Source organism: Amblyomma americanum, chromosome 2 (genome assembly GCF_052857255.1).
Source record: "Amblyomma americanum isolate KBUSLIRL-KWMA chromosome 2, ASM5285725v1, whole genome shotgun sequence".
NCBI classification, from domain to species: Eukaryota; Metazoa; Arthropoda; class Arachnida; order Ixodida; family Ixodidae; genus Amblyomma; species Amblyomma americanum.
This window is the reverse complement of record NC_135498.1, coordinates 134,570,372-134,594,421: the sequence shown is the minus strand read 5'-3', so window position 1 is coordinate 134,594,421 and position 24,050 is coordinate 134,570,372. Positions and strand designations below refer to the sequence as shown.

At 46.3% G+C, this 24,050-nt stretch overlaps 1 protein-coding gene across 1 annotated transcript; it reads left to right on the top strand.

The window, feature by feature from the left end:
* LOC144120080 (uncharacterized) lies at positions 1-23,480 on the top strand. The gene is made up of 5 exons (XM_077652544.1): positions 1-298; positions 1,172-1,300; positions 21,762-22,060; positions 22,884-23,009; positions 23,376-23,480. The coding sequence occupies exons 1-5, from the start codon at positions 1-3 to the stop codon at positions 23,478-23,480; spliced, it is 957 nt and encodes a 318-aa protein (XP_077508670.1).
* Positions 23,481-24,050: the final 570 nt, after the last annotated feature.

Here is a 24,050-nt window from a genome sequence, read left to right as displayed (position 1 = left end):
ATGGCTCATCATCAACTACCTGAATACGATGACCAGTCCGACAACTGGAAGGCCTACATCACGAAGGTAGAAGCTTATTTTGCGGCAAATGGCGTCAGCGACTCGGGAAAGAAGAGGGCGTTGCTGGTAGAAGCATTGAGTACGCGCACCGTGCAAGTGCTCTCAGGACAGGTTGCACCGAGGAAGCCAAACTCGCTGACGTACGAGGAAGCAGTCAAAGTTTTGGATGCCTACTTCGACCCCAAGCGTCATGAAATAACGGAGAGCTATCGGTTCTTCAATCGCTGCCAGTTGGAAGGTGAGCCCATTCAACAGTTCATCGTTGAAGTTCGCCGGATTGCGGATGGCTGTAATTTCGGTGACATGCTAGACCGGATGCTTCACGACAGAATCGTCTGTGGCGTGAGGTCAAGCGCTATTCAGAAGCAGCTATTAGCGAAAACCGATTTGACGTTGAAGGAGGCTGAAACAATTGCCCTATCAGCAGAAGCAGCGGAAAACGATACAAAGAAGATGTCTTCTGACATTGAACCCGTACTCAAGGTCAATGCACGACAAGCTAATGAACTGGTGTCAGTATGTGGGCGTTGCGGAAGTAAGAAACACAACAGAAACGGCTGCGGCTGGGCGAAAGAGAGGTGTTACCGCTGTGGTGTATACGGCCATCTGGCGAAGATGTGCCAAAGCGACGTGCGGAAAGGACGCCCTAAGGCACGTTCACAATGCAGGCAAGGAGAAGCGTTTGCAGTAACAGCGGATGTTACTGAGGAAAATGGAGACGATGCGCACATTTGGACACTAACCGCACCTTTCAATGGTCGGCTACCACCACCTATTCTCCGTACTTTCACATGGTGTGGCATTGACGTACCTATGATTGTGGACACCGGCTCACCCATCTGTGTTGTGCCCAAAGAGATTTTTGAGAAAAACCGTGAACATTGGCCGCAATTAGAACCCGCATTCATTAAACTGTCCTGTTATCTTGGACAACTTCAAGTATTAGGGAAACTGAGTATGTCAGTGTCCTACAACGACAAGGAGGTCAAAAGTTCCTTGATGGTCCTGAACTGTTCAGGTCCGAGCCTTTGTGGACGGGAGTTGATTTCCAAGTTCAATGACGCAGGAACCTCGGTGTTGAACGTATCAGTGCAACAAAGCTCTGGTCCAGGAAGCAGCCATACCCCCGCTATGCATGCCGTCCTGTCAGAGTTCAAAGACGTCTTCAGCCCCGAGCTGGGCCTAATTGACGGACACCCTGTTCATGTGAAGCTCAAGGAAGGCGCCATGCCGAGATTTTGTAAGGCCCGTTCCCTTCTATTTGCTTTACGCTACAAAGTTTCGAAAGAGATTGATAGGCTCGTAACGCTTGTAGTACTGTCACCTGTAATGCACGCCGAATGGGCTACTCCCATTGTGCCTGTAATGAAGAAGAACGGCGAGGTTAGAATCTGCGTTGATTTTAAGGTGACCTTGAATTCCGTCTTTGAACTGGAGCAGTACCCGTTGCCAGCTATTGATGACATCTTCGCATGCCTGAACGGTGGGGACTGCTTCAGCACGCTGGATTTAAGAGACGCGTATAACCAAGTCCCCCTCGATGAGGACTCAAGGAAGGTGTGCGTAATCAATACACACCGTGGGTTGTTTTGCTACAACCGACTGCCGTTCGGCATAGCTTCCGCGCCTGCCATCTTCCAGCGGAAAATAGAAACAGTTCTGCAGGGCCTGACAGGTGTTCAGGCTTACCTTGACGACGTTTTGGTATCAGAAAAACTTGGTAGCACCGACAGATTACGACAAGTACTGCAGCGTTTTCGTGAGCATGGAGTGAAGCTCAGACTTGAGAAATGCAGCTTTCGCCAAGAGGCAGTGACGTATCTGGGTCATAAAATTGATCGTGAAGGTCTGCATCCGATAGAGAAGCATGTTGAAGCAATCGCTCAAGCCCCCAACCCACAAAATGTTCAGCAGTTGAGGTCGTTTCTGGGCATGATTACATTTTATTTATTTTATTCGAAGTTCGTGCCCAACATGTCTTCCGTACTTGCACCGCTGTACAAGTTATTGGAGACCAGCACACGTTGGTTCTAGGGACATGCGCAAGAAGCAGATTTTCGTGCAGCAAAAAAAATGCCTTCGGGAAGCGGCTGTGCTGGCTCACTATGATCCCGAGAGACCCCTCAAGACAGAGTGTGACGCTTCACAGGACGGAATAGGCGCCGTGCTTTTCCATACATTCGGAAAGGTAAACAAACCTGTCGGGTTCCGTTCTAGGACGCTAAGAAGGGCTGAGAAAAATTATTCGCAGCTTGAGAGGGAAGCCCTTCCCTATTGAAAAATCTCGTATATATGTGTTAAATGTGTCTCATATATACGCAATTATTGGATATGTGTACACATATATACTCGTATGTATACGTGCTCATATGGCATACGTGTTACTGAACACGTATGGCGAAACACATATATACGGGTGATACGTGCCTCATATATACGCTATTGGATATGTGTCACCCCCCGTCCCTCGTATATACGAGGGCGACGTAACCTTCGTACAGATACGAGGGCCTCGACATGGGGATACAATGGCCTTGCAACACGTACTCTGGTGCACAGTTAATAGCTCTGAATATGTAGGCTACCTGAATGAGCTTGCAACCATTCAGTGCAGCAAATGCTGCGTCCCAGCACTAAATACTAGGCTGCAGTCAATGAAATAATTTTTCTTGCTGCCTTTATTTTATCATTTTTATCTGACTACAGTGATTCACTACAGGGGCAGGTGCAGGCGATGATTACTTGATGTCCCTCAGCATGTCCGCCAGGTAGCAATTCAACTGCTCTGCGCATTTTCTCATCCTCGGCAGCTTGTGCAGCTTTGATGTATGCATCAAATGCATCTGAAAGAGTATTAATCATGACAAAATTGAAGACATGCAGGTGCTGCAAAATAAAGGTATTTAAGTCATGCACACTTAAATAAACAAATGCCTTTGTCAGTCAAGAAATGTACCTAAACAAAAGAGGCTTACTGCCCACAGCTGCTAGTTTTTCTGAGCTCATCCGAGGCTTCTGCATGGCACCAGCTTTAAGGAATTCCCGGCATACTGAGGCGGTGATGCTCCTTCCCTGAACGCACTTTCCGCTAAGGCTCTTCGGGGAAGCAGCATCACCAGGAAGGGGCGTCACTTTTGTGGGGAACCCCACAAAAGTTTTGTGGCGTCCTTGCAAAACAAGAAGTCTCGACCTCGGGAAAGAAGCCAGCGTTACTGCTCTGCACTGACAATTTCCCTCCCGAGGTCGACCTGGAATAAAACAGCTGCACATATGCTTTGTATAAAGCCCTACAACAGATTGGGGAGAGAGTTATTTTCCACATTAAAGCTGCTAAAATCCTATTCCTCAGGACTCCTATATGTAACATTACGAAAATGGCAGTTTTCCTTGCAAACGCTACTAATGATAAAACATGACACATCGCTCTCTTCTTCGGAGTGAGCAGCGCGATGGGCCACCACGTCACGTTTATGTGCAATCATAAAGCTGCCTTTGACAACATAGATGAGCCTTTTTATCTCTACTTCAGGCTCCACTGCACCCTGGCAACAGTAATGCTGCCAAATATTCGGAAGCACAGAACAGATCCAAGATTATGAATATTTAAAACACAGCAATTAAATCTTAGCACAAGAGGCTGTGCTAATTAGAACATGAAAGGTTGTGGTCATGGTCTAGTGATCTAAGAGTTCATTAAGCAAAGCTGCCCTGAGCTGTCACAGGTTCAAATTGTGCCTGGGGCTCCGGTCCAGGCAATTTTTTTCCGCTCCATGCCATTCGGATGGAAAATTTCACGTGTCCGAGAGGTGTGCACTGATCCTCAGCCCTATACGTTTCCACAGTTTCTAGATTCTTTGATGCAGCTACCAAGAACGAGAGCTAAAAGCATTTCAAGCTTACAAACTAGTTCTAAATATGAGAAGCCATCGTACCTGGCCATTGACTGCAGCAAGAACACCTGGATTCCGTGGTGCAGCAGGACTCATGCTAGTGGAACCCTGGAAAGTGTGCAAAGTGTTCGCATTTGCAACAAGAGTAATGTACAGTGTCGGCGAAGTCTTAAGGCCAAAGGCTTTTCCCTTCAGCTGCATAACAGAGCTATTACGGCAATATTAAAGCCGAGTGACCTTGAAATGCTAGCAGGTTTCTTCTTGCGATACAGAAGCTTCCTGCTTGACTACAGTTTTGAATGATCCGCTACAAGAATTATTCTAGGAACATTGATTTCACTGCAGCTGAATGCTGTAGCCTTAACACTTTTGACCAAGACTGTACATGGTACATTAAAGGGACAGTGAGGAGAACTCAATCAAATTTCTTTTGTAAGCAAAATCTGATAGTTCAGTATTTCATGGCTTTGTTGCCACTTGTCCGAGAGCGAAAGATGCATTTATTTCAAAGAAATTTGGATTCGAAGTTGAAAAAGTTTTTCCCGCCACTCCGATTCAAACTCGGGAACTCTTATGACATCACGGCGCACTCTTATGACGTTACAGGACGCAGTGACGTGAAACATGACGTAAACGCAGACTCCATGATTTCTCACGGCTAGCGGTGCGGTCTAGCAGCAGCCAAAATGAAAGCTACCGCCGCCACACCTTGAGACATCTATTGCGGGTCGCTACCATTGCTTCATTTACGTTTGCACCAGCGTCTTGCCGGCGTTACGATGGATCCCGTTCCCGAGCCCGATGACAAAGTTCTCGCAAAAACTCCGGCCTGCATTTCAGTGACCTCAGCCCCACAGAGCGTGCGATGCTTTTGAGGGAGCACGGTTCAGTTAGGCGCCGGCGGGTCGTTTCCCTCTTCTGCCATGAGCAGCCGTTGCAAATTAAATATCATAACCCTAGTGCGGGGAGTCGCGTCACCAGTCAAGCGCAGTTGCAGTACAGAGGGTCTCGCTTTGGCCGACGTGACGTTAATGTGCAGTGCGCACGCATGCGTTATGCCAGGATATAAACGCGCATTAAAGGGACACTGAGGAGAAATTGAGGTTGCTTTGTATCGATAGAATACAAGCTCCTCATCACAAAAACGCCACTCTTACTGAAAACGAAGCTCTTGTAAGGTAGAAAATAGCAAGGACCAAAATGCAGGTATCGCCGCCACAGGGCAATCGCGCAAGTACAAGCGTGATGACGTCATAGGACAAGAGACGCCACCTTGGAGGAATGTTCCTTTTTACATGGAAGCTGCGAATCTCTGAGGCTGACAAAAGAAGGTTGCACAGTTGAATATTGAAGTAAGTTTTGTTTTAAAACCGATAGCACACTTTTATCATACCTGGAAGACAGACAAAAGACAACCTCAATGTTGGAAGCAAAGAAAACCAATGCTTGGCGGCGCCACAGGCAGCCAGGAGAATTTCGATTTGTTATGGCGCTTCGAGTCTATGAGCTTTGCGTGCCCCGTGGTTTTGTTTTTGACGCACCTCGATTTACAAGTGCCGAACAGCAGAGGAACTCCAAGTGCCGCTTCAAGTGCTAGTTAACCTTTGAAGGAGCCTGTTAAGGCTGGTCAAATGATTGCCACGGTCGATGAAAAACTATGATGGCACGATGGTCGGTGATCGTACAAGGCAGTTCGCAGTATAAAGAGCACTTGTGTCGTCACACGCTCGCCCGGCAAAACATTCTTGGCTGTGCCAGTCAACTTCAAACTACTTAACGGAAATTGTTTATTAGGGACGGGAGACAAGGTACAAGGCAGTTAAAAAAAATTGTTGATGGCCTAGCTGTGTTAGGCCAGGATATACGTAGCGAAAGCGCGGAGACTTCTGCATCAGAAGAGTGCATTCACTAGATGCGCCTTTTTCATGGTTAAATCTTGAGCCGTCGTGGCGGAGTGGTAGAGTCTCCGCCTCAAACTACAAAGGCCCTGGTTCGATTCCGAGCCTCGGCACAGGGGTTTCTTTTTTTATTCAGTGAGTGGGCGGGGGGTTTCAGTGGATACCATAGGTGCCGCCACTGAATTCATTGGTTAGCGGTTAAGCGCAGACTCTGTTATGGTGCGTTTACACTCCGAAGTAATACGCGCGCGCGCTGCATGGCGACGTCACGTCGGCCAAACCGAGACCCTCCATGCTCCAACTGTTCTTGACCGCCGACGCGTTCGGCAGTTTCGGCGCTCTGACCGCACTGGCGGAGACTTTAAGCATGTCTCTAATTTGCGAAGGGTGCGCCAGCCGCCGCCGGCCCGGCCAGACCGATTCAGCTCTGCGGCGAGGTACGTGTTGTGACGTCATTCAATAGCTTCGGAAGTTGGACGCAGCTGTTCTTTTCGAGCTCTCGGCTAGTTTAATCCATTCACAGCACACATCTGAAGGTACATGCAAGTGGGCGAGAGAGCCCGATCCAGTAGACCCCGTACCGCCGGAAACGCGCGTAAGCCGTTGAAGCGTGGGCTTTACTTTCAAGCCGCCAACTTTAAACGCAAGCGTCCTTGAGTACTCATCCGTTTTTTTGGCAAAAAATAAAATAAATAACCTGGCCCTTCCAACCGTGGGAGACCTCGATGCCGCCTGCTGCACCGTGCAACCGCGCCGTTCAAAGAATCGCAATCCGTTCCCCCCTAAGCCCCGCCCAGCCTCCAATGGGCGCGCCTCACCGACCTTGTCTTGGCCCCTTGCGACTCCCCGCACTGGGGTTATATTTTATTTGCAACAGCTGCTCATGGCAGAAGGGGGAAACAACCCGCCGGCACCTAACCTAACCGTGCTCCCTGAAAAGCCTCGCACGCTCTGTGGGGCTGAGGTCACTGAAATGCAGGCCGGAGTGTTTGCGAGAACTTCGTCGTCAGGTTCGGGAACGGGATCGATCATAACGCAGGCAAGACGCCGGTGCAAACGTCACCGAAGCGACGGTAGCAACCCCCGATAGATGCCTTCAACATGCGGCGGCAGTAGCTTTCATTTCGGCTGCTAGACCACACCGCTAGCCGCGAGAAATCACGTCTGCGCTTACGTCACGTTTCACGTCACTGCATCCTGTAACGTCATAAGAGTGCGCCGTGATGTCATAAAGTTCGCGAGTATGAATCGGAGTGGCGAGAAAAACTTTTTCAACTTTGAATCCAAATTTCTTTGAAATAAATGCACCTTTCACTCCCAAACAGGCGGCAACAAAGCCTTGAAATGCCGAACTATCAGATTTTGCTACCAAAAATAATTTGATAGAGTTCTCCTAACTGCCCCTTTAACAGAGCCTGCGCTTATCCGCTAACCAACGTATTAGGTGGCGGCATCTATGCACGCCACTGAAACCCCCCGCCCACTCACTGAATAAAAAAAAAACCTGTGCCGAGGCTCGGAATCGAACCAGGGCAATTGTAGTTTGAGGCGGACTCTACCACTCCGCCACGACGGCTCAAGATTTAACCATGAATAAAGGCACATCTAGTGAGTGCACTCTTCCTATGCAGAAGTCTCCGCGCTTTCGCTACGTATATGCTGGCCTAACAGAGCTAGGCCATCAGCATATTTTTCTTAACTGCATCGTACCCTGTCTCCCGCCTCTAACAAAGATTTTTCGTTAAGTAGTTTGAAGTCGACTGGCAGAGCCAGGAATGTTTCGCTGGGCGAGTGTGCGAAGACACCAGTGCTCTTTTTACTACGCACTGCCTTGTACGATCACCGACCATCGTGCCATCATGGTTTTTCATCGACCGCGGCAATCATCTGACCAGCCTTAATAGGCTCCTTCAAAGGTTAACTAGCACTTGAAGCGGCACTTGGAGTTCCTCTGCTGTTCGGCGCTTGTAAATCGAGACGCGTCAAAAACAAAACCATGAGGCACACAAAGCTCATAGACGCGAAGCGCCATAACAAGCATCGGCTTTCTTTGCTTCCAACATTCAGGTTGTCTTTTGTCTGTCTTCCTTGTGTGATAAAAGTGCACTATCGGTTTTAAAACAAAACTTACTTCAATATTGTCCCGCGCAACCTTCCTTTGTCAGCGTCAGATTCGCAGCTTCATGTCGGAAGGAAAATTCCTCCAAGGTGGCGTCTCTTTTCCAATGACGTCATCACGCTTGTACTTGCGAGATTGCCCTGTGGCGGCGATGCCTGTATTTTGGTTCTTGCTATTTTCTACTTTACAAGAGCTTTGTTTTTCAGTAGGAGTGGCGTTTTTGTGATCAGGAGCTTATATTCTATCGATTCAAGGCAACCTGAATTTCTCCTCAGTGTTCCTTTAATTGGCATCTCCAGGGGATATTAAAGCACTTTGAGTTTACTATCACATTACACTTCTTGAACCTTGTCTCAGTTGCAAGAAATAATTCTGCAAAATATTGAAACGTCAACAACTAGAACACAAACAAAAACTGCATTTCGACCATAAAGCCATCGCTAAGCAAAGCTGCTCTGAGCTGCCACAGGTTAAAATTGTGCCTAGGGCTGATCTGCAGGCAATTTTTTTTGTGCTTCATATCATTCGGACAGAAAATTTCCCATTTCCGAGAGGTGTGCAGAGATGCTCATCCCCATGTTTCCAGTTTCTAGATTGTTTGCCTGCATTTATCAAGGATGAGAGCTAAAAGCATTTCAAGCTTACAAAATCATTCTTGTAAGATCGACAATTAGGCTTTGATGCCCCAGCGCCCCGTGCTGAAGAAGGAGCAAAACACAGGCGGAAGACGAGGCTGACAAAGTTCAGTTTGGCGCACAGGAACGCTTGGCTACCGAGGTGCGCTGTACTAGCAAAGATTGTGGCCGTCGACACTTCTTGTTAGCACGGTGCACCCAGCCCCTCCACAAGTGTAAAGACACAAATCAAACAAGAAGTGTGGACGGCCACAATCTTTGTTAGCACGGCGCACCCCGGTAGCCAAGCGTTCCTGAGCACCAAACTGAACTCTGTCAGCCTCGTCTTCCGTGTGTGTTTTGCTCCTTTATTAGCACTGGCCGATGGGGCATCAAAGCCCACTTGTCTTACATTCTAAATATGCGACACCTTCATACCTGGCTGCTGACCTCAGCAAGATATCCGGGTTCTGTGGTGCAGAGGATCCATGCTAGTGGAAGACTGCAAAGTATGAAAAGTGTTCACATTTGCTACAAAAGAGTAATGTACAAGGTAAATTAAAGGGCAACTTCAGAGGATTTTTAAACATATTCAGTTTACTATCACATTACACTTCTTGAGCCTGGTCAGAGTCCTGAGAAATAATTTTTCCAAATAAGGAGCAAAGAAATAATAAAATACCATTAACTAGAACACAAAAAAACTTGATTTCAAACAACAGATCAAAATATGATGTTAAAGGGTTTGACTGGTAACACTGGTGACTCACATTCTGTAATGCACCAACTAGCTTTAAAGGAGTATAAACACCCATCTTTTGGGTGTGTGTTTTTGCTTTCTAATGAGGCATCAGGCATTATCATACATGTATTACCTTGTGGTATTCTCCTATTCTCAAGTCTAGCAAGAGAACAGCAGTTCACAATTGGTAGCAAGGTAAGGGAAGTGGTGAAGGAATACGTCTATTTAAGGCAGGTATCAATAGTGACAACTGATCCGGATCATGAGGGAATAACTAGAAGGATAAGATTGCGATGGAGCGCATATGGCAGGGTCTCTCAGGTCATGAATGGCAGTTTACCAATATCCCTCAAGAGAAATGTGTACAACAGCTGTATCTTACCAGTACCCACCTATGGGGCAGAAACGTGGAGGCTAACAAAAAGGGTTCAGCTCAAGCTGAGGAGAACGCAGTGAGCCACGGAAAGAAAAATGATAGGCGTAATGTTAAAGCAGTATAACACCTACCGTTTGGGTGCGTGTTTTCTTGTTTGTAATGATGCGTAAGGCATTATTATACATGGAGTAGCAGCTAGTAATCTCTTACGACTGCTTAATAATTTATAATAGCATTTCTTTTTCGTCCAGTTTCGGCTTCAACACTTGAACAAGGAAAGTGACGTCAATGTGTGCTTACACGTCACGAGACATGAAAAAACAGCAATATAATCGCTGCTTGCACATTTGTTGTCATTCCAGCAATTGAGGAAGGCTGATTTCAACACTGCAGTAAATTAAAACAATGAAGCAGCGATTCTATGGACACTTTTCCATGGCTCACGTGAAGAAAAAGCCCTCTTTGACGTCAGAGCCATCGTTCGGCTGTTCCAAAACTGAAACAGCATGACAGAAAAAAACAATTATAAATTATTTAGCGGTTGTAGGCAAACATCACATGGAGATTCATGCATAGTAGCGTCTTCTGCATCATTGAAGAAAAGAAAACATGCCACCAAAATTAGGTGTCTATACTCCTTTAAGAGACCGGAAGCAGGAAGAGTGGTTGAGGGAACACACGCGGGTTAATGACATCCTAGCCAAAATCAAGAGGAAGAAATTGGCTTGAGCGGGGAATGTAATGCGAAGGTAAGATAGCTGTTGGTCCTTAAGGGATTCCAAGAGAAAGAAAGCATAGCAGGGGGCGGCAGAAGGTTAGGTGGGCGTATGAAATTAAGAAGTTTGCAGGCATAAGGTGGGCGCAGCTGGCAAGACATGGTTAATTGGAGAGACATGGGAGAGGCCTTCACCCTGCAGTGGGTGTAATCAGGCTGATGATGATGAAGATTCTCCCATGACTACTAAATAATTTATAATCGAATTTTTCCTCGCGGTGTTTCAGTTTCAAGAGCTGAATGGGGACTATGACGTCAAAGTGAGCTTATAGGTCATGCGAGGCATGAAAAACTGCAATATAATCGGTGCTGCTACATTTGTCATTCCGACTATTGAGAAAGGCTGGCTTCAACATTGTACTGAATTAAAACGATCAAGCAGCAATTATATCGCATTTTTTCCATGCTTCACGTTACATATAACCTCTCTGATGTCACAGTCTTCACTCGGCTGTTGAAACCGAAACAGCATGACACAAAAATTCGATTATAAATTATTTATAGGTCTTAGGCGAACACCACATGATGATTCATTCATAGTAGTGTCTTCTGAATCATTGTAGAGAAGAAAACATGCCACCAAAATTAGGTGTCTATACATCTTTAAATTATCATTGGGCTTTTTCAAATTGCTGCGCTCAGAGAGCCTGTTCGCTGCCAGAAAATTCACTCCTGACAGGAAGGTGCATCATGCTCACATGAACTGGTCGCCGCCAGAACCAGCCTGCTGGCAATCATTGCGCCAAGGCCGTCCATGGATCACGGAAGGCGAGTGCCCTCTGCTGCTTTGCGTGCTGTGGCGTCTCATTGTTCGCATGCGTACGGTAGAAATCTGATCCTTGGGAGCGAAAGAAAGGACGTTAGTTATTTAGGGCAGCTGCGGACTCTTGCACTCAGATGCATACATCGGCGGCAACAACGCAAGTATATGTCCTTCAGTGCGTTGTGTGCTGTCGTGAAGTCTGCATGTAAGCTTCGAGATATCCTCAAAAGCATATGTGACGGGCAGTCGCACTCTAAAGACTTGCATTTGACACCACACAGGAGGGTTAATTGGACAGCGTTAATTGGAAAGACATGGGAGAGGCTTTTGCCCTGTGGGCGTAGTGAGGCTGATGATGATGAAGAGGAGGGAAAAACTGTGCATGCACTGCTCAAACAACATGCTGTGGTCTCAGATTATTGCATATTTGTTAACTACACACTAATTACTTGGGCGCCAATGATCGACCCTGCCTATACTGACTCTCCTGTGGTAGTTGCAATTTCTGTTTGTGAACTAATTCCTGTGGGCTGTAAGCAGAAAACAATCAGGATATGTTCCGCTCAACTGTAGTCTGCCGCCCTCCAGCTGTTAATATTGCTGCCAGCAAGTAATGCACGCATAATTTTGACAAGCGTGCATATCAGCTGGTTGAACATTTTTCTGAAGTGCGTGTACTGTACAAATTTAGCTGCACGTCGTGTCTGTATGCTATCGCTTTTACTGCAAAGCTAGCACTCGAATGAAAGGCATTACAATCTGGTCTTGCATGTCGGCCCCGCACTGGGTGTGCAGGCATGATGATCCACACTGGGAAATTTTTCTTTTTGATGAGTCAAATGCAAGGTGAAGTATGCATACGGTATTTCTCAGGTATTTTAAGCACTTGTGGCAGAAGACCCGAGCACCAAGCTTTATGGCAACGACCGAATCGGCACACGCAAGGTTATGCTTCATCTTCAGCTGTCAAATGAAAATTACCTCCGTAGAGAATAAAAATTTTTAACAACAAATTTGGCAGTGTACACATGCACGCCAGCCGGCAGCCACTACTTAAAGGGCCCCGACCACCCTCTGGCTGAAAATGTCCTCTACCAAGGTTGTTGTGAGGCACCGTCCCCGGAACACACAACCGCAAACAATTCTTTAATAAAAGACATTATATTGGAGTTACATATATGGCAAACAAGCTAGTTTTCCATGCTCCTCTCCTTCCATTCCCTCTCAGAGGTTTTTCTCCCTTCCGCTTGGTCTACTAGCTTTAGTCCTCCATCCCTGCTTGTTCTGTGTGGCTGCCCTTCCGTTTACAAGAGTAGACAGCACCCCTTTTGTTTGAAAGTCAAATGGGGAGCTTTCGGTGGCGTCCGCGTTGGGCCTGTTATGAACGGAATGCACACCAGCCGAAGAGGATTAAGGTGCAGATCCCATCGACAGGGATGACCACGGTGGCGCAGCAACAGCAGCGGCAATTTCGACAGCGTCATCAGGTGGCCGACGACTGCACAAAATGAAAGGATGACTAGCTGGGAAGGAGCCTGTTCTTCCCACGCTCGGCTCGATGCAAATGACCTTCCCCCTTTGACTGGTTCCCTGCAAGAAGCGAGCGACGATGGACAGATGACGGGAAGAGGGGAACGGTGCCTTCCGGTAATTAATCGTGTCTTGACAAGAGCCGCCCCGACCGGAGAGAGCCCACCGCAGTTGTAGCCCACAGCGCAGCACCGGTGTTTTCGATAGACACGTGAATAATAATTATCACCCCTCGTGAATAATAATTATCAGAGGCCCTATCCGTGTCTCACGTGGCCCGATTCGCTTTGGTATGCCGCATAACCGAAGAATAGCAGGGCTTATAAATTTCCAGCAATACATATATTTAACCAGCATCATGGCACTGAGAAAACAGGCCACTGAGTTGCAAGCCGAAGCTAAGACAACGTGCTGCAATGAGAGAAGTGCGCTGTCCCTCAACGCCGTATCGGTGGGCTCGCTACAAAGCTCTCTGTTGCTGAAGGCAGCCTGCCTGCTCCCCTAAACAATAAATATTTTAGACAACAATGCGAGGGGGCAATACGAAAAATGAAACTTTGACCTGACATGAAGCACACAATATATGAGAGAACAAAAAACATAACGATGCTTCCATTCCACATGCGGTTCTCTAGTGTCCTACGCAATCTTTTAAAATGGTAGCATTTAAGCAATATCTCTATACTACAATTCAAAGGTCCGCTACAAAGCTCTCTGTTGCAACCATAAATATTTTAGACACACGCAGACAGAGAGGCGTCTGGCTCTGAAGTATGCCGCTATGTAATGTACATATTGCGACTGGTAGGCGTGCGAGTGGCTGTAGCAGAGGCATCCGCAGTAAAACTTCGCTCAGTACATACATGTATCTGTGCAACTGTTGTTGCTGGCTCACTTTTCAAGGTCCATTGCAGTGATTTTTGCTCTTCGACATCCTCTGGATAAGCTCCGCTTTTGCTACTGGAACACAAGAAATGAGAGATAAAATAATGAAAGCGACAGCAAACACAGGGCAAGCTACGGAAACGGATCAGTTAGTGTGTCGCGTTCATTGCTTTCCAAAAATCATATGATGCGAAAAATTAGCAGACCTGAACACAGCCGATTTCTCCCTGCCTCATGCAATTACTTGAATTCATGAAAAAAATCACGATATATTATTTCGCTCAGAGTGACGCTTACGTCGAGACCTGCTACAACGCGACCACGCAGTTTTTCCCTTCTTTGGGAAGCATGCGCGGGGCTGCTGCGTGCTCGGATCGCAATCACAGAGGAAGTGGTATCGTAAGCGTTCTGCAAGTGCTCGCAACAGTAAAAAAGCATGTGCATCGACTTTATGTAAAACGCCACCAAGCTTTGCTAAAAGCGTTAGGCTTGACTGTACACTCATCACACGTTTGGCACTTCTGAAATCTGACCACGTAGCGAAGTAACTGCAAAACTCACCTTCAAGCTCCATTACTTGGGCGGAATAGAATGCCTTCTCATCTTTTCCGCCGCGCCAGTAGGCGTCCTTTTTTTCGCCAGGTCGCTAACGCCAGTCGGTGAGGCATCATGGATAGGTGTAGCGCAAAAGAAAACAAGGACGACATAGAGACGTGTACGATAGCTTTTGCACCGTCGGTCGAAGTATTTCACGTACGCATAGCTCGCCGCAGCTGATGAACCCATAGTGGAAGTGTCACATGTGGCCGCAAAACACACAATCCAATAACTGTAACAACCACACACACCGACACGAGTGATGCACGTTGGACGCAAACGACTGCAGACTTGGATTGGCTTGGCGACGCGCACCGCACAGGGCGCTGCATACGATGATGATGATGACCTCTTCGTTACAAACCAGAATAATAAATACGTTTTATTCGTTCAATTTTCTGTTTATTTCCTGCGGCAGAACTTGCGTCTCCGACCGTGATCTCTATACCGCTCCATGTCGCAGCCTCCTCGTGCAGCGCATCCGGCCATCCAGTTGACTGCTGATTGACCGCATGTAGTAGCAGACGACGCGGGGCTCTACGCACCATGTAATACTTATACTTGAAAAGTTACAAATACTACTTTGAAGGGGAAATAGTTATGAAGTCCGTGTCAAGCCGTGCCACAGAGCGTTGGTCCAACATAAGCAGAACCAACTGCAGAACCAACTAGCCCGTCAAATCGGTCTTGCACCTGTGACTGCCCATGGAGTGTGAATAGGGCGACTTAGTGTAACTCTATGGGCTCTATCATGTATGAGCTTTATGGTACCGCTGTAACCTAAATGTTTGAAGTGTTCTGCGATTTTTGATCGCCACTGCATTACACAAAGTAGTCGCTATGTGACAAATCGCCTTCGGTTTCGGTTTCAAAGCTCGTACCTATAGTGGCTCGCGGTGCCTGATTGTGCTTTGCGCTTTTTATTTAGTGCTTTAAGCAGGAAGTTTTGTGTGGCTTACGACAAACAGGAAGCACTATAAAGTCTGGGCCTAGCCGTCAGACGACGCTAGAGCATTTTCAGTTTCGGTTTCGATATATAAAAGCTCCTGTTGCGCGGTTATTGATCATAAATAACGCTGGGCCCTTCCCTGTTCTCTGCGCTGTGAACAGCAACTTCTGTGTTATCTACGATAAAATAAACACTTCTTTTAGAACTCTCCTAAATGCAGCAAGTGCTTGAAAAGTCTGTAATTGCTGCAAAAAAGTATTTTCTGGCACGGTGCGTGGTAGATATCATAATTAAGTACTATATTGCCACTGACCTGAAATCAGCGACTTAGGACCAGCAGAGGGGGAAATATAGATTGCTGAATAGGTAAATTGATGCACTGAAAGAATTTATGTTAAGAAATCAGAAGTGAGCAAGGTACGAGGAGGAAGAGGCTCTCAAAAATAAACTGCTAGTGTGCGCTAGAACACGGAACTGGGTAGCACAATCGCGCCCTCGATCGAGGTGCTTCGATCGAGGTGATCGAGGAGCTCTATAATTATAGTTTCGCAGTGTTCTCTGGCACACCGCTGTCGCGTCCGGGTCGTAATGGTCGCGGGTGAAGGTTTGGGCTATGCTCGAGACAATTAGTATAGCGCAGGGACTCCGGAACTCTTTTTTTTTTTAGTGGGAAAGCAGGACTTCGAGCTTATTTTGTTATTTATTTAATGCTGATTTACATAATAAACTGTATATATATATATTTTTTTTCAATGTTCAAAGCTTGATGCAAAGTATCACGTTGCGGTGACGACCCTCCAGCTGTCAGGAAGACAACAAAAAGGCTTCCAAAATTAACTGTTTAAGGGGCTGACTCACGCCCACTAAGAACTGAATTACTCGGCGGCTGCAATAGGCTTAATTATGCGTGCTCGGCGGTCCTCGACCTGAATGCCATGCAGTTCTTGGTCGTGCTGAATTTAAAGCTGGCAAGGAACCTTCGAGATAAAGAACCAAAAGCAGCAAGAATCTGGAAAAATGTGGAATCATTTGCACGTGGCCATGATCAACGGCATAAGTCTGGTCGCACCTCGCATTCCAAAACAAAATGATAAAGCCGCGTGCCGGAGGTTGTGAGTGCGAACGAACAAACGGTGCAAGATTTATGGCAATATAAAATTAATTGAGCTTATAGGTGGGAAGCTGTACGCACGAGGAGTGATCAATTCCATTAAAAAAGCCTGTGCATAGTTTGTTTAAATTCTGCTAATCATGATCATGTACACGGTCAGGTCGATATATAGTCGACCGAATTCTGTAGGGACATGACCGGCTTAGGTTACTCATATACCAAATGCTTTACAACTGGCTACTAAGCCAAGCAGCTCATGCAGCCCCACTGTGCTTTGAATTATGAGTCCTAGAACTAATATGTGTTTCAATTTTCAGAAATCTGATACAAGTAGAAGCAAATGGAGATTGGGGGGCACTTCCCCCTGAAAAATGTGGGGGGAGGTGACCTTCCCCATTCCACCCCCCTGTTCCGCGGTTCTTGAGTATAGCCCACCTGAACTCGGGTAGGCGGCCTTATAGATACGTGATCGGCACACTGGAGTGGGTATATCTCGCATATTGTATATCTGATATTGGTCGCAAAGCCGATGTATATTGGTAAACAAGTTTAAAAAATCCGAGGTGTTCTGAGAGATGTTCGATACAACGAAGCATTCGGTCAGGAAAAACCTTTGAAGGCAGTTCGCAGTGTATACCGGATTGTTTTTTTCCGAATATATAGCTTTCGTCGAACTATAGGAACTTTTTGGAATTCTTTTATTGGCATATCTCAAATAAACCCTTCATTTCTGCAAGAAAAAAAACACACAAGGGTGAGCAACCCTATAGATACGTGATCGGCCCGCTGGAGTGGGTATATCTCGCATATTGTATATCTGACATTGGTCGCAAAGTCGATGTCTATTGGTAAACAAGTTTGAAACATCCGAGGTGTTCTGAGAGATGTTCGATCCGACGAAGCATTTGGTCAGGAAAGATGTTTGAAGGCAGTTTGCAGTGTATATCGGATTGTTTTTTTCCGAATATATAGCTTTCGTCGAACTATACGAACTTTTTGTAATTCTTTTATTGACATATCTCAAATAAACCCTTCATTTCTGCAAGAAAAACAAACACACACGGGTAGGCGGCCCTATAGATACGTGATGGGCCCGCTGGAGTGGCTATATCTCGCATATTGTATATCTGATATTGGTCACAAAGCCGATGTCTATTGGTAAACAAGTTTGAAACACCCGAGGTGTTCTGAGAGATGTTTGATCCGACGAAGCATTCGGTCAGGAAAGATCTTTGAAGGCAGTTCGCAGTGTATATCGGATTGTTTTTTTCCGAATATATAGCTTTCGTCGAACTATATGAACTTTTTGGAATTCTTTTATTGACATATCTGAAATAAACCCTTCATTTCTGCAAGGAAAAAAAACACACACGGGTAGGCGGCCCTATAGATGCGTGATCGTCCCACTGGAGTGAGTATATCTCGCATATTGTATATCTGATATCGGTCGCAAAGCCGATGTCTATTGGTAAACAAGTTTAATACGTCCGAGGTGTCCTGAGAAATGTTCGGTCGGACGAAGCATTCGGTCAGGCAAGATCTTTGAAGGCAGTTCGCAGTGTATACCGGATTGTTTTTTTCTGAATATATAGCTTTCGTCTAACTATAGGAACTTTTTGGAATTCTTTTATTGACATATCTCAAATAAACCCTTCATTTCTGCAACAAAAAAAACACACATGGGTAGGTGGCCCTAGTAATAGAATGGTTAACAGAGTAACAGAATGGTTAGAAAGGGCCAATGCAACATATTTTTACTAAGAACAGAAATTATGTGGACATGTCCTTAGTGTCCCTTTGAGAAGCAGTATTTTCTTCGGTGTATTGTGTAAACTATAGTTGAATACAACTCAAGAATGAAGTGGCAAATGCTTCTCTATAATTCACTTCGCAAGTTGTTTGCATGGAAGGTACGACAACCTGAGCCAATCAGGATGGCGCACACTATATAATTGGGTTGCTGCATGCCTACCACACCCATTGCCTTGTGACAGGTAGCCCCATTTCTGTGAATAAGGTGTACTAGTGTTTAGGCTGTTTATTTCTTCAGCAGGTGACACTTGATGTCTTTTTATTTTTATGTTTGTTTTCAGATGGGTGACATGTTCACACATTGAAGAGGGCATATATGGCCCACTTTTCTTTTTGTCATTACCTGTCCATATTCAGTTCTTTAGTTGTCACGTCACAGTTGTTTGGATGGACATTTATTCACTCCATTGTGGTCTATGCCCAAGGAAGCTGAGTCAAATCCAGGCGAAAGCAGCCACATGTTGATATAGGTGAAGTGGAAAATACGCCTCTTTGCTGTGCTTTGTCAGGGCATATGCAGTTGAAGTTAATCTGGAACCCTCCACCATGGCGTCTACAATAGCTCATTAGAGACATTGTCATTCTCATTTTTGCTAATCTCATTGTGGCAGTGCTCGATGTGCTCGGCTTATATACGCAGACGTTTAATGGATCACATTGGCCTGTTAACGGGCTCACATCTCATCGTCATCATCAAAACTCGCATGCACTGCTGGTTGTGTCCTCCTCCTCCATGCTGATTACAATGCCTGGTCCTTTGAGAGGCATCTGCCACTTCATTTTTAAGTTGTATTTGAGTATAGTAAATATGGAGAAATGTAACTAATATTGTATGTCACTTGCTGCTGTGTTGTTCGTGTGGTCTGTGTACAAAACTCTTACTCTTGTTCCATGGTATATTAGTATATATGTAGTGTTTTTGTCTATTATGTAGGGTTGTTTCATTAAACAGATGGTATTGGTGGATTCTGTTTATACGAGGGGTGATCAGTATATTTTTTACCTCCTGGTCTGTAACACATTTATTACCTCATGAAAGGGAAAGACGTTAAAATAAAAAGAAAGTTTGATGTTCCCACTTTTCATGATATTTTCATTTTGCACATGACACCACTGATATTGAAGTAGTCACAAGGAAAATGTTAGTATACATCTGTGTACGGTTATAACAGTTTTTCGAAACCAAATTTTGAATGGCAGAAGGTGTTCTCTCTATCATTATCCACCATCGAATGAGTCCAATTTATGGTAATGGGTATGTTATGTTTCCAGTCTGAAGGTGGGTACAAACTGTACGTACATGCAAGATCCAGCTGTGTTGAGTGTGAAAGACGAGGAGTGCAGTGGATGCCTACTGTCTGCATCTCGCATCTGAGCTCGTGGCACATGTGGATGAATTTATTTGTGATGATTGTCACATTAAGCAGACGGTTATTGCGGGCATTCTTGAACTTGAGGATGCAGAAGGACCGTGCACTTTTTCTTATAGTTTGTCCTAAAAAAATCCATCATTTAATGTGACAATGCTTGACATGACAACAAGTTAGGTGGCAATACCGCCGTGTTGAATAAGCTGCAGTTTCGGGATGTTCTGCATCACCCACCAATAGCTCTGACCTAGTGCCTTGTAGCTACTGGCTATTCCGTAGCTGAAGAAACATTTGAAGACCTTTAGTGTCCAGTTGGGGCCATCAGCCTCATTCTTCTCTGAGGGCATGTAAACAACAATAGTGCATCGATGACGCAAGGGCATCAGTGTAAGTGGGGGACGATATCAAAAAATGAATTATACCTCTGAAAAAAGACATCTGAAGCTTTGTTTATAATAATATCTTTCACTTTCAGTAATTACAATGTTATAGACAAGGAGGCAAATTATTCAACACACCTCTCAAGCTTGGGATATATGTATGGGAAATTTTTGCATCTGTATAGTCACTTCCTTATTATTGGAAGCGCTACTTGTCATTTATCCCATGGACCAATGTTTTGTGGGCTTATTATCTACTATGTTTTAGATGGTGTCCTTGGCTTAATTTTACTTTTCCTGAGGGTGTTCTAAACTTTTTTTCGAATGTGTGCGCTTCAGCTGAGATGTAGCTTTGAAACAGGACAGTATTGGAATGCCATATGCTTGCCCATTCATGTGCTAAGCTGATACAGCGTAAAATGGTACTATACTCGGGATTTTAATCCCACCACGTTAGAGGGATCTAATTTGATCACCTGTGTATTTTAATTATGAGCTCAAGTGCACCGCGTGAAAGACAAGATGAAACGTTATCCATTTAATTTCATACGAGCCTTATAAAAGACACACATATTGTTACGTGACGGATAACAGATGGCGATGGAATGATTTAATGGCGGTGGGCCTAGCGCGGGAGCTCCGTGCCGCGCCACTGGCCACTTTGTCGTCTTCGAGTCCGTGACACTACCCGGGGCTGCCGAGCGATCGTCCCGATCGCGCGAACTGAAAGACCGGCAGTGAAGACGAAACGCAGGGCGTGACGATGAGCGTGACAGGACGGATGAACACAGAAGAGAAGAAGATGCAGGGTTTGCCGTCACGATGAAGGAGATGAACAGATGATGATCAGATGAGCGCTGGTCCAGGAAGCTTCCGGGCCGTAGCTAGCTAGGTCACCTTGAGCCGACGGCCGAGGCCCATGATCACACCGAACGGCATGGGCAGGGGCTGTGTTCGAATATGTTGGCGGCTTCTAGGGTCAGTGGGGCCATAGGTTCGAGTAGCGGCGGCGTCGTCAAGTTGTCGTGTCTTCTGGTCGGGGCCGGGGACGGGGCTGGGGTGAACGACATGGTCGGTTCTGGTCTGGCGGGCTGGGGCACAACCGGGCGGTGCGGGCAGGAACACACGACCGACGACCACGGCACACGCAGGACGCCGAAGCTCCAGGACCAGGATGGGGATGAACTCCGCACCTCACGCCAAATGTTACGTGACGGCAAGCAGGTGAAGACAGTACTACATAATTAACAGATGGCGATGGAATGATTTAATGGCGGTGGGCCTAGCGCGAGCGCTCCGTGCCGCGCCACTGCCAACTTTGTCGTCTTCGAGTCCGTGACAATATCAGCTGACTGAGAGATGCAGTTCACCCATATGAGTGATACGAGAGCTGCATATTGGCTCAAATGAGTGATACGAAAGACACATCGGCCCATTCGGGTGATACGAAATCCATATTTCGGCTCAAACAACTGATACGATAGACACGTATCAGCACATAGAGGCAAACGAGGGACAGATATGCCCATACGAGGCATACGAAGGACACATATCAGCCCATACGAGGGATACGAAGGACACATATGGCCATATGAGGCATACGAAGGACACATATCAGCCCATACGAGGGATACGAAGGACACATATAAGCCCATACGAGGGATACTAGGGACACATATCAGCCCATACGAAACACATATTGGACACATATCAACGCGTATGACCACATACTAGACACATATCATCTCGTATGACCACATACTAGACACATATAAATTCATACGAGACACATACGCATCCATATGAGATTTTTCGATAGGGTTGCTCTTGTGTTTGGAGTGTCCAAATTCCGTGATTATCTCGTAGGCCGAGAATTTGTATTGGTCACCGACCACCAGCCGCTCGTGGGCCTGCTGAAGGCGGATCGACCAACTCCAGCATTGGCAGCCGCCAGAATACAGCGCTGGGCGCTGTACTTAGGCGGATTCCGCTATCAGCTTCAATACTCTCCTGGTAAACAACTCCTCAACGCTGACGCCCTTAGTAGACTGCCACAACGGACGTCTGAGCCGAAGCCACCAGAAGCGGACACACCAGACTATCTGCTGGCCTTGAGCGTGTTCGACGAGGGAACTGTGTCAGTTGAGGAGCTAAGGCAGTTGACTGCGGGCGGCCCTGCTCTGAGTCAAGTTATGCGATTCACCAAGAACGGTTGGCCGCCCTGCGCTAAAGGCTTGAACACGAGTGTCGCCCCTTTTTTTGACAAGAAATTGGAGCTTTCTTTGGCCCATGGGTTGTTATACTGGGGCCGGCGAGTAGTCGTTCCGATGGAGGCGCGACGTCGCATCTTATACCTTTTGCATGAGAAGCACCAGGGATCGTCCGCTATGAAGGCGGTTGCTAGATGGTCATTCTGGTGGCCAGGGTTAGATCGCGAAATAGAGGCAGTGACAGCGTCATGTCAGAGTTGTGTCCAAAACCTGCCCATGCAAGCTACAACAACGCCAAAAGGCTGGCCCGCTACTGTTGAAAAATGGGCAAGGGTACATATCGATTTTGCGGGACCTATTGCAGGGAACATGATACTCGTGGTCGTGGACGCATACAGTAAGTGGTTTGAAGCTGTGCTACTCCGACAAGCAAACTCTTCATGCACAATCAACTGCCTGCGCGGTATCTTCTGCAGATTTGGCGTGCCACGAATCATCGTATCCGATAATGGAACGCAGTTTACTGCTGACGAGTTCGCTACTTTTGTCAAGAGGAACAACATAACGCATCTGCGCACAGCTGTATATCACCCTCAATCGAACGGCCTAGCAGGAAGGGCTGTCAGGACAATTAAGGACGGCCTCAAGAAGATTGGTGAGGGGCAGCTGGAAGATAATATAAACAAGCTCCTTTTCAATTACAGAAGGACACCTAACCGCTCTGGAAAATCGCCGTCAGAGCGGCTCTTCGGATATAAAATTCGATCCCGTTTAGATACATGTTTCCCTCCTGTACACGCAGGGCCAGCGAACGCAAGCAGGCGAGTGGCCACTGCCATTGCCTGAAGCTACCGTGTACGCCCGCTACTTCGGAAGGGGTGAGAAATGGACTCCAGGAATTGTAGAGTCTACAACAGGCTCTCGGATGGTGAGCATTCGAACACCAGCCGGATCAGTAAAACGACATGTTGACCAGTGTGAAAAAGATGAAGTGTGGCAAGTGCGCTGCACGCACTCGCGCGCATGGGGGGAGGGAAGACGACGAAGTAGGAGAATACAGATCGGCTCGACCGTATGCTACGTGTACTGTTTCATTGCTAATTATCATTACTACGATACAACAACCAGGTGCGGGACCGGGAAGATGCGACGCCACAGTTTGGTAAAGACCAAGAAGCGGCAAAACGAGACTCGAGAACAGGTACTCCTGGCGACTACCCACTGTTGCCGAGAACGCCAGCCGAACAAGGGGGCATAACAGAACCTGAGCATGAACTTCAGCCAAAACTCGCAGGGAGCAACGCTGAACCCGTCAGATCACCCCAAGCCTTGCGGCGCTCTACACGTCAAAGAAAACCAGTACAGCGACTTCATTATTAAGGAAGAAGAGATGTTGTAAAGTGACGTCAGCCGCAATCAGACTGCCTTGCAAGCGCTGACAGCACGTCCGTTTATCGTTTGATATCCTTCCCTTGTTCTCCATTTCCCCTTTCCCCCTCTCTGTTTCGTATATATATGCTCCGAGCCGGAAGCAATAAAGATTCATGTTGCAACCTTCGAACGGCGTACTGTCGTATACAGTAAGACACGCCACGTGTGTCGTAACGATGTAACAAGTGCGCAGGGATTTTTCTGGTTAACCACTAAACCGTTTTACCTTCAGTTCTCCTCGGGATTCTACCGAGTCCTGACAATATCAATTCTAGTGAACAACCAAACAGCTAACGCTTGTTACATCAATGTCTTCCAGAAGGTGGCGGCCTTTTTTTCTCTTACTTTCCTTTTCTATTTTCCTATCTATTTTTATTTTTTTTGCTTTTTGTTAGTTGTTGCATAGTTTTGTTCCTCAATTTTTATTTTTTCTCTCTTATATTGATTTTGTTTATTTTCATTTTTTATATCTGACCTTTCTTATCTATTTTGAACGTTTATTTTTATTATTTTGTTTTTATTAATTAAAAATTATTAA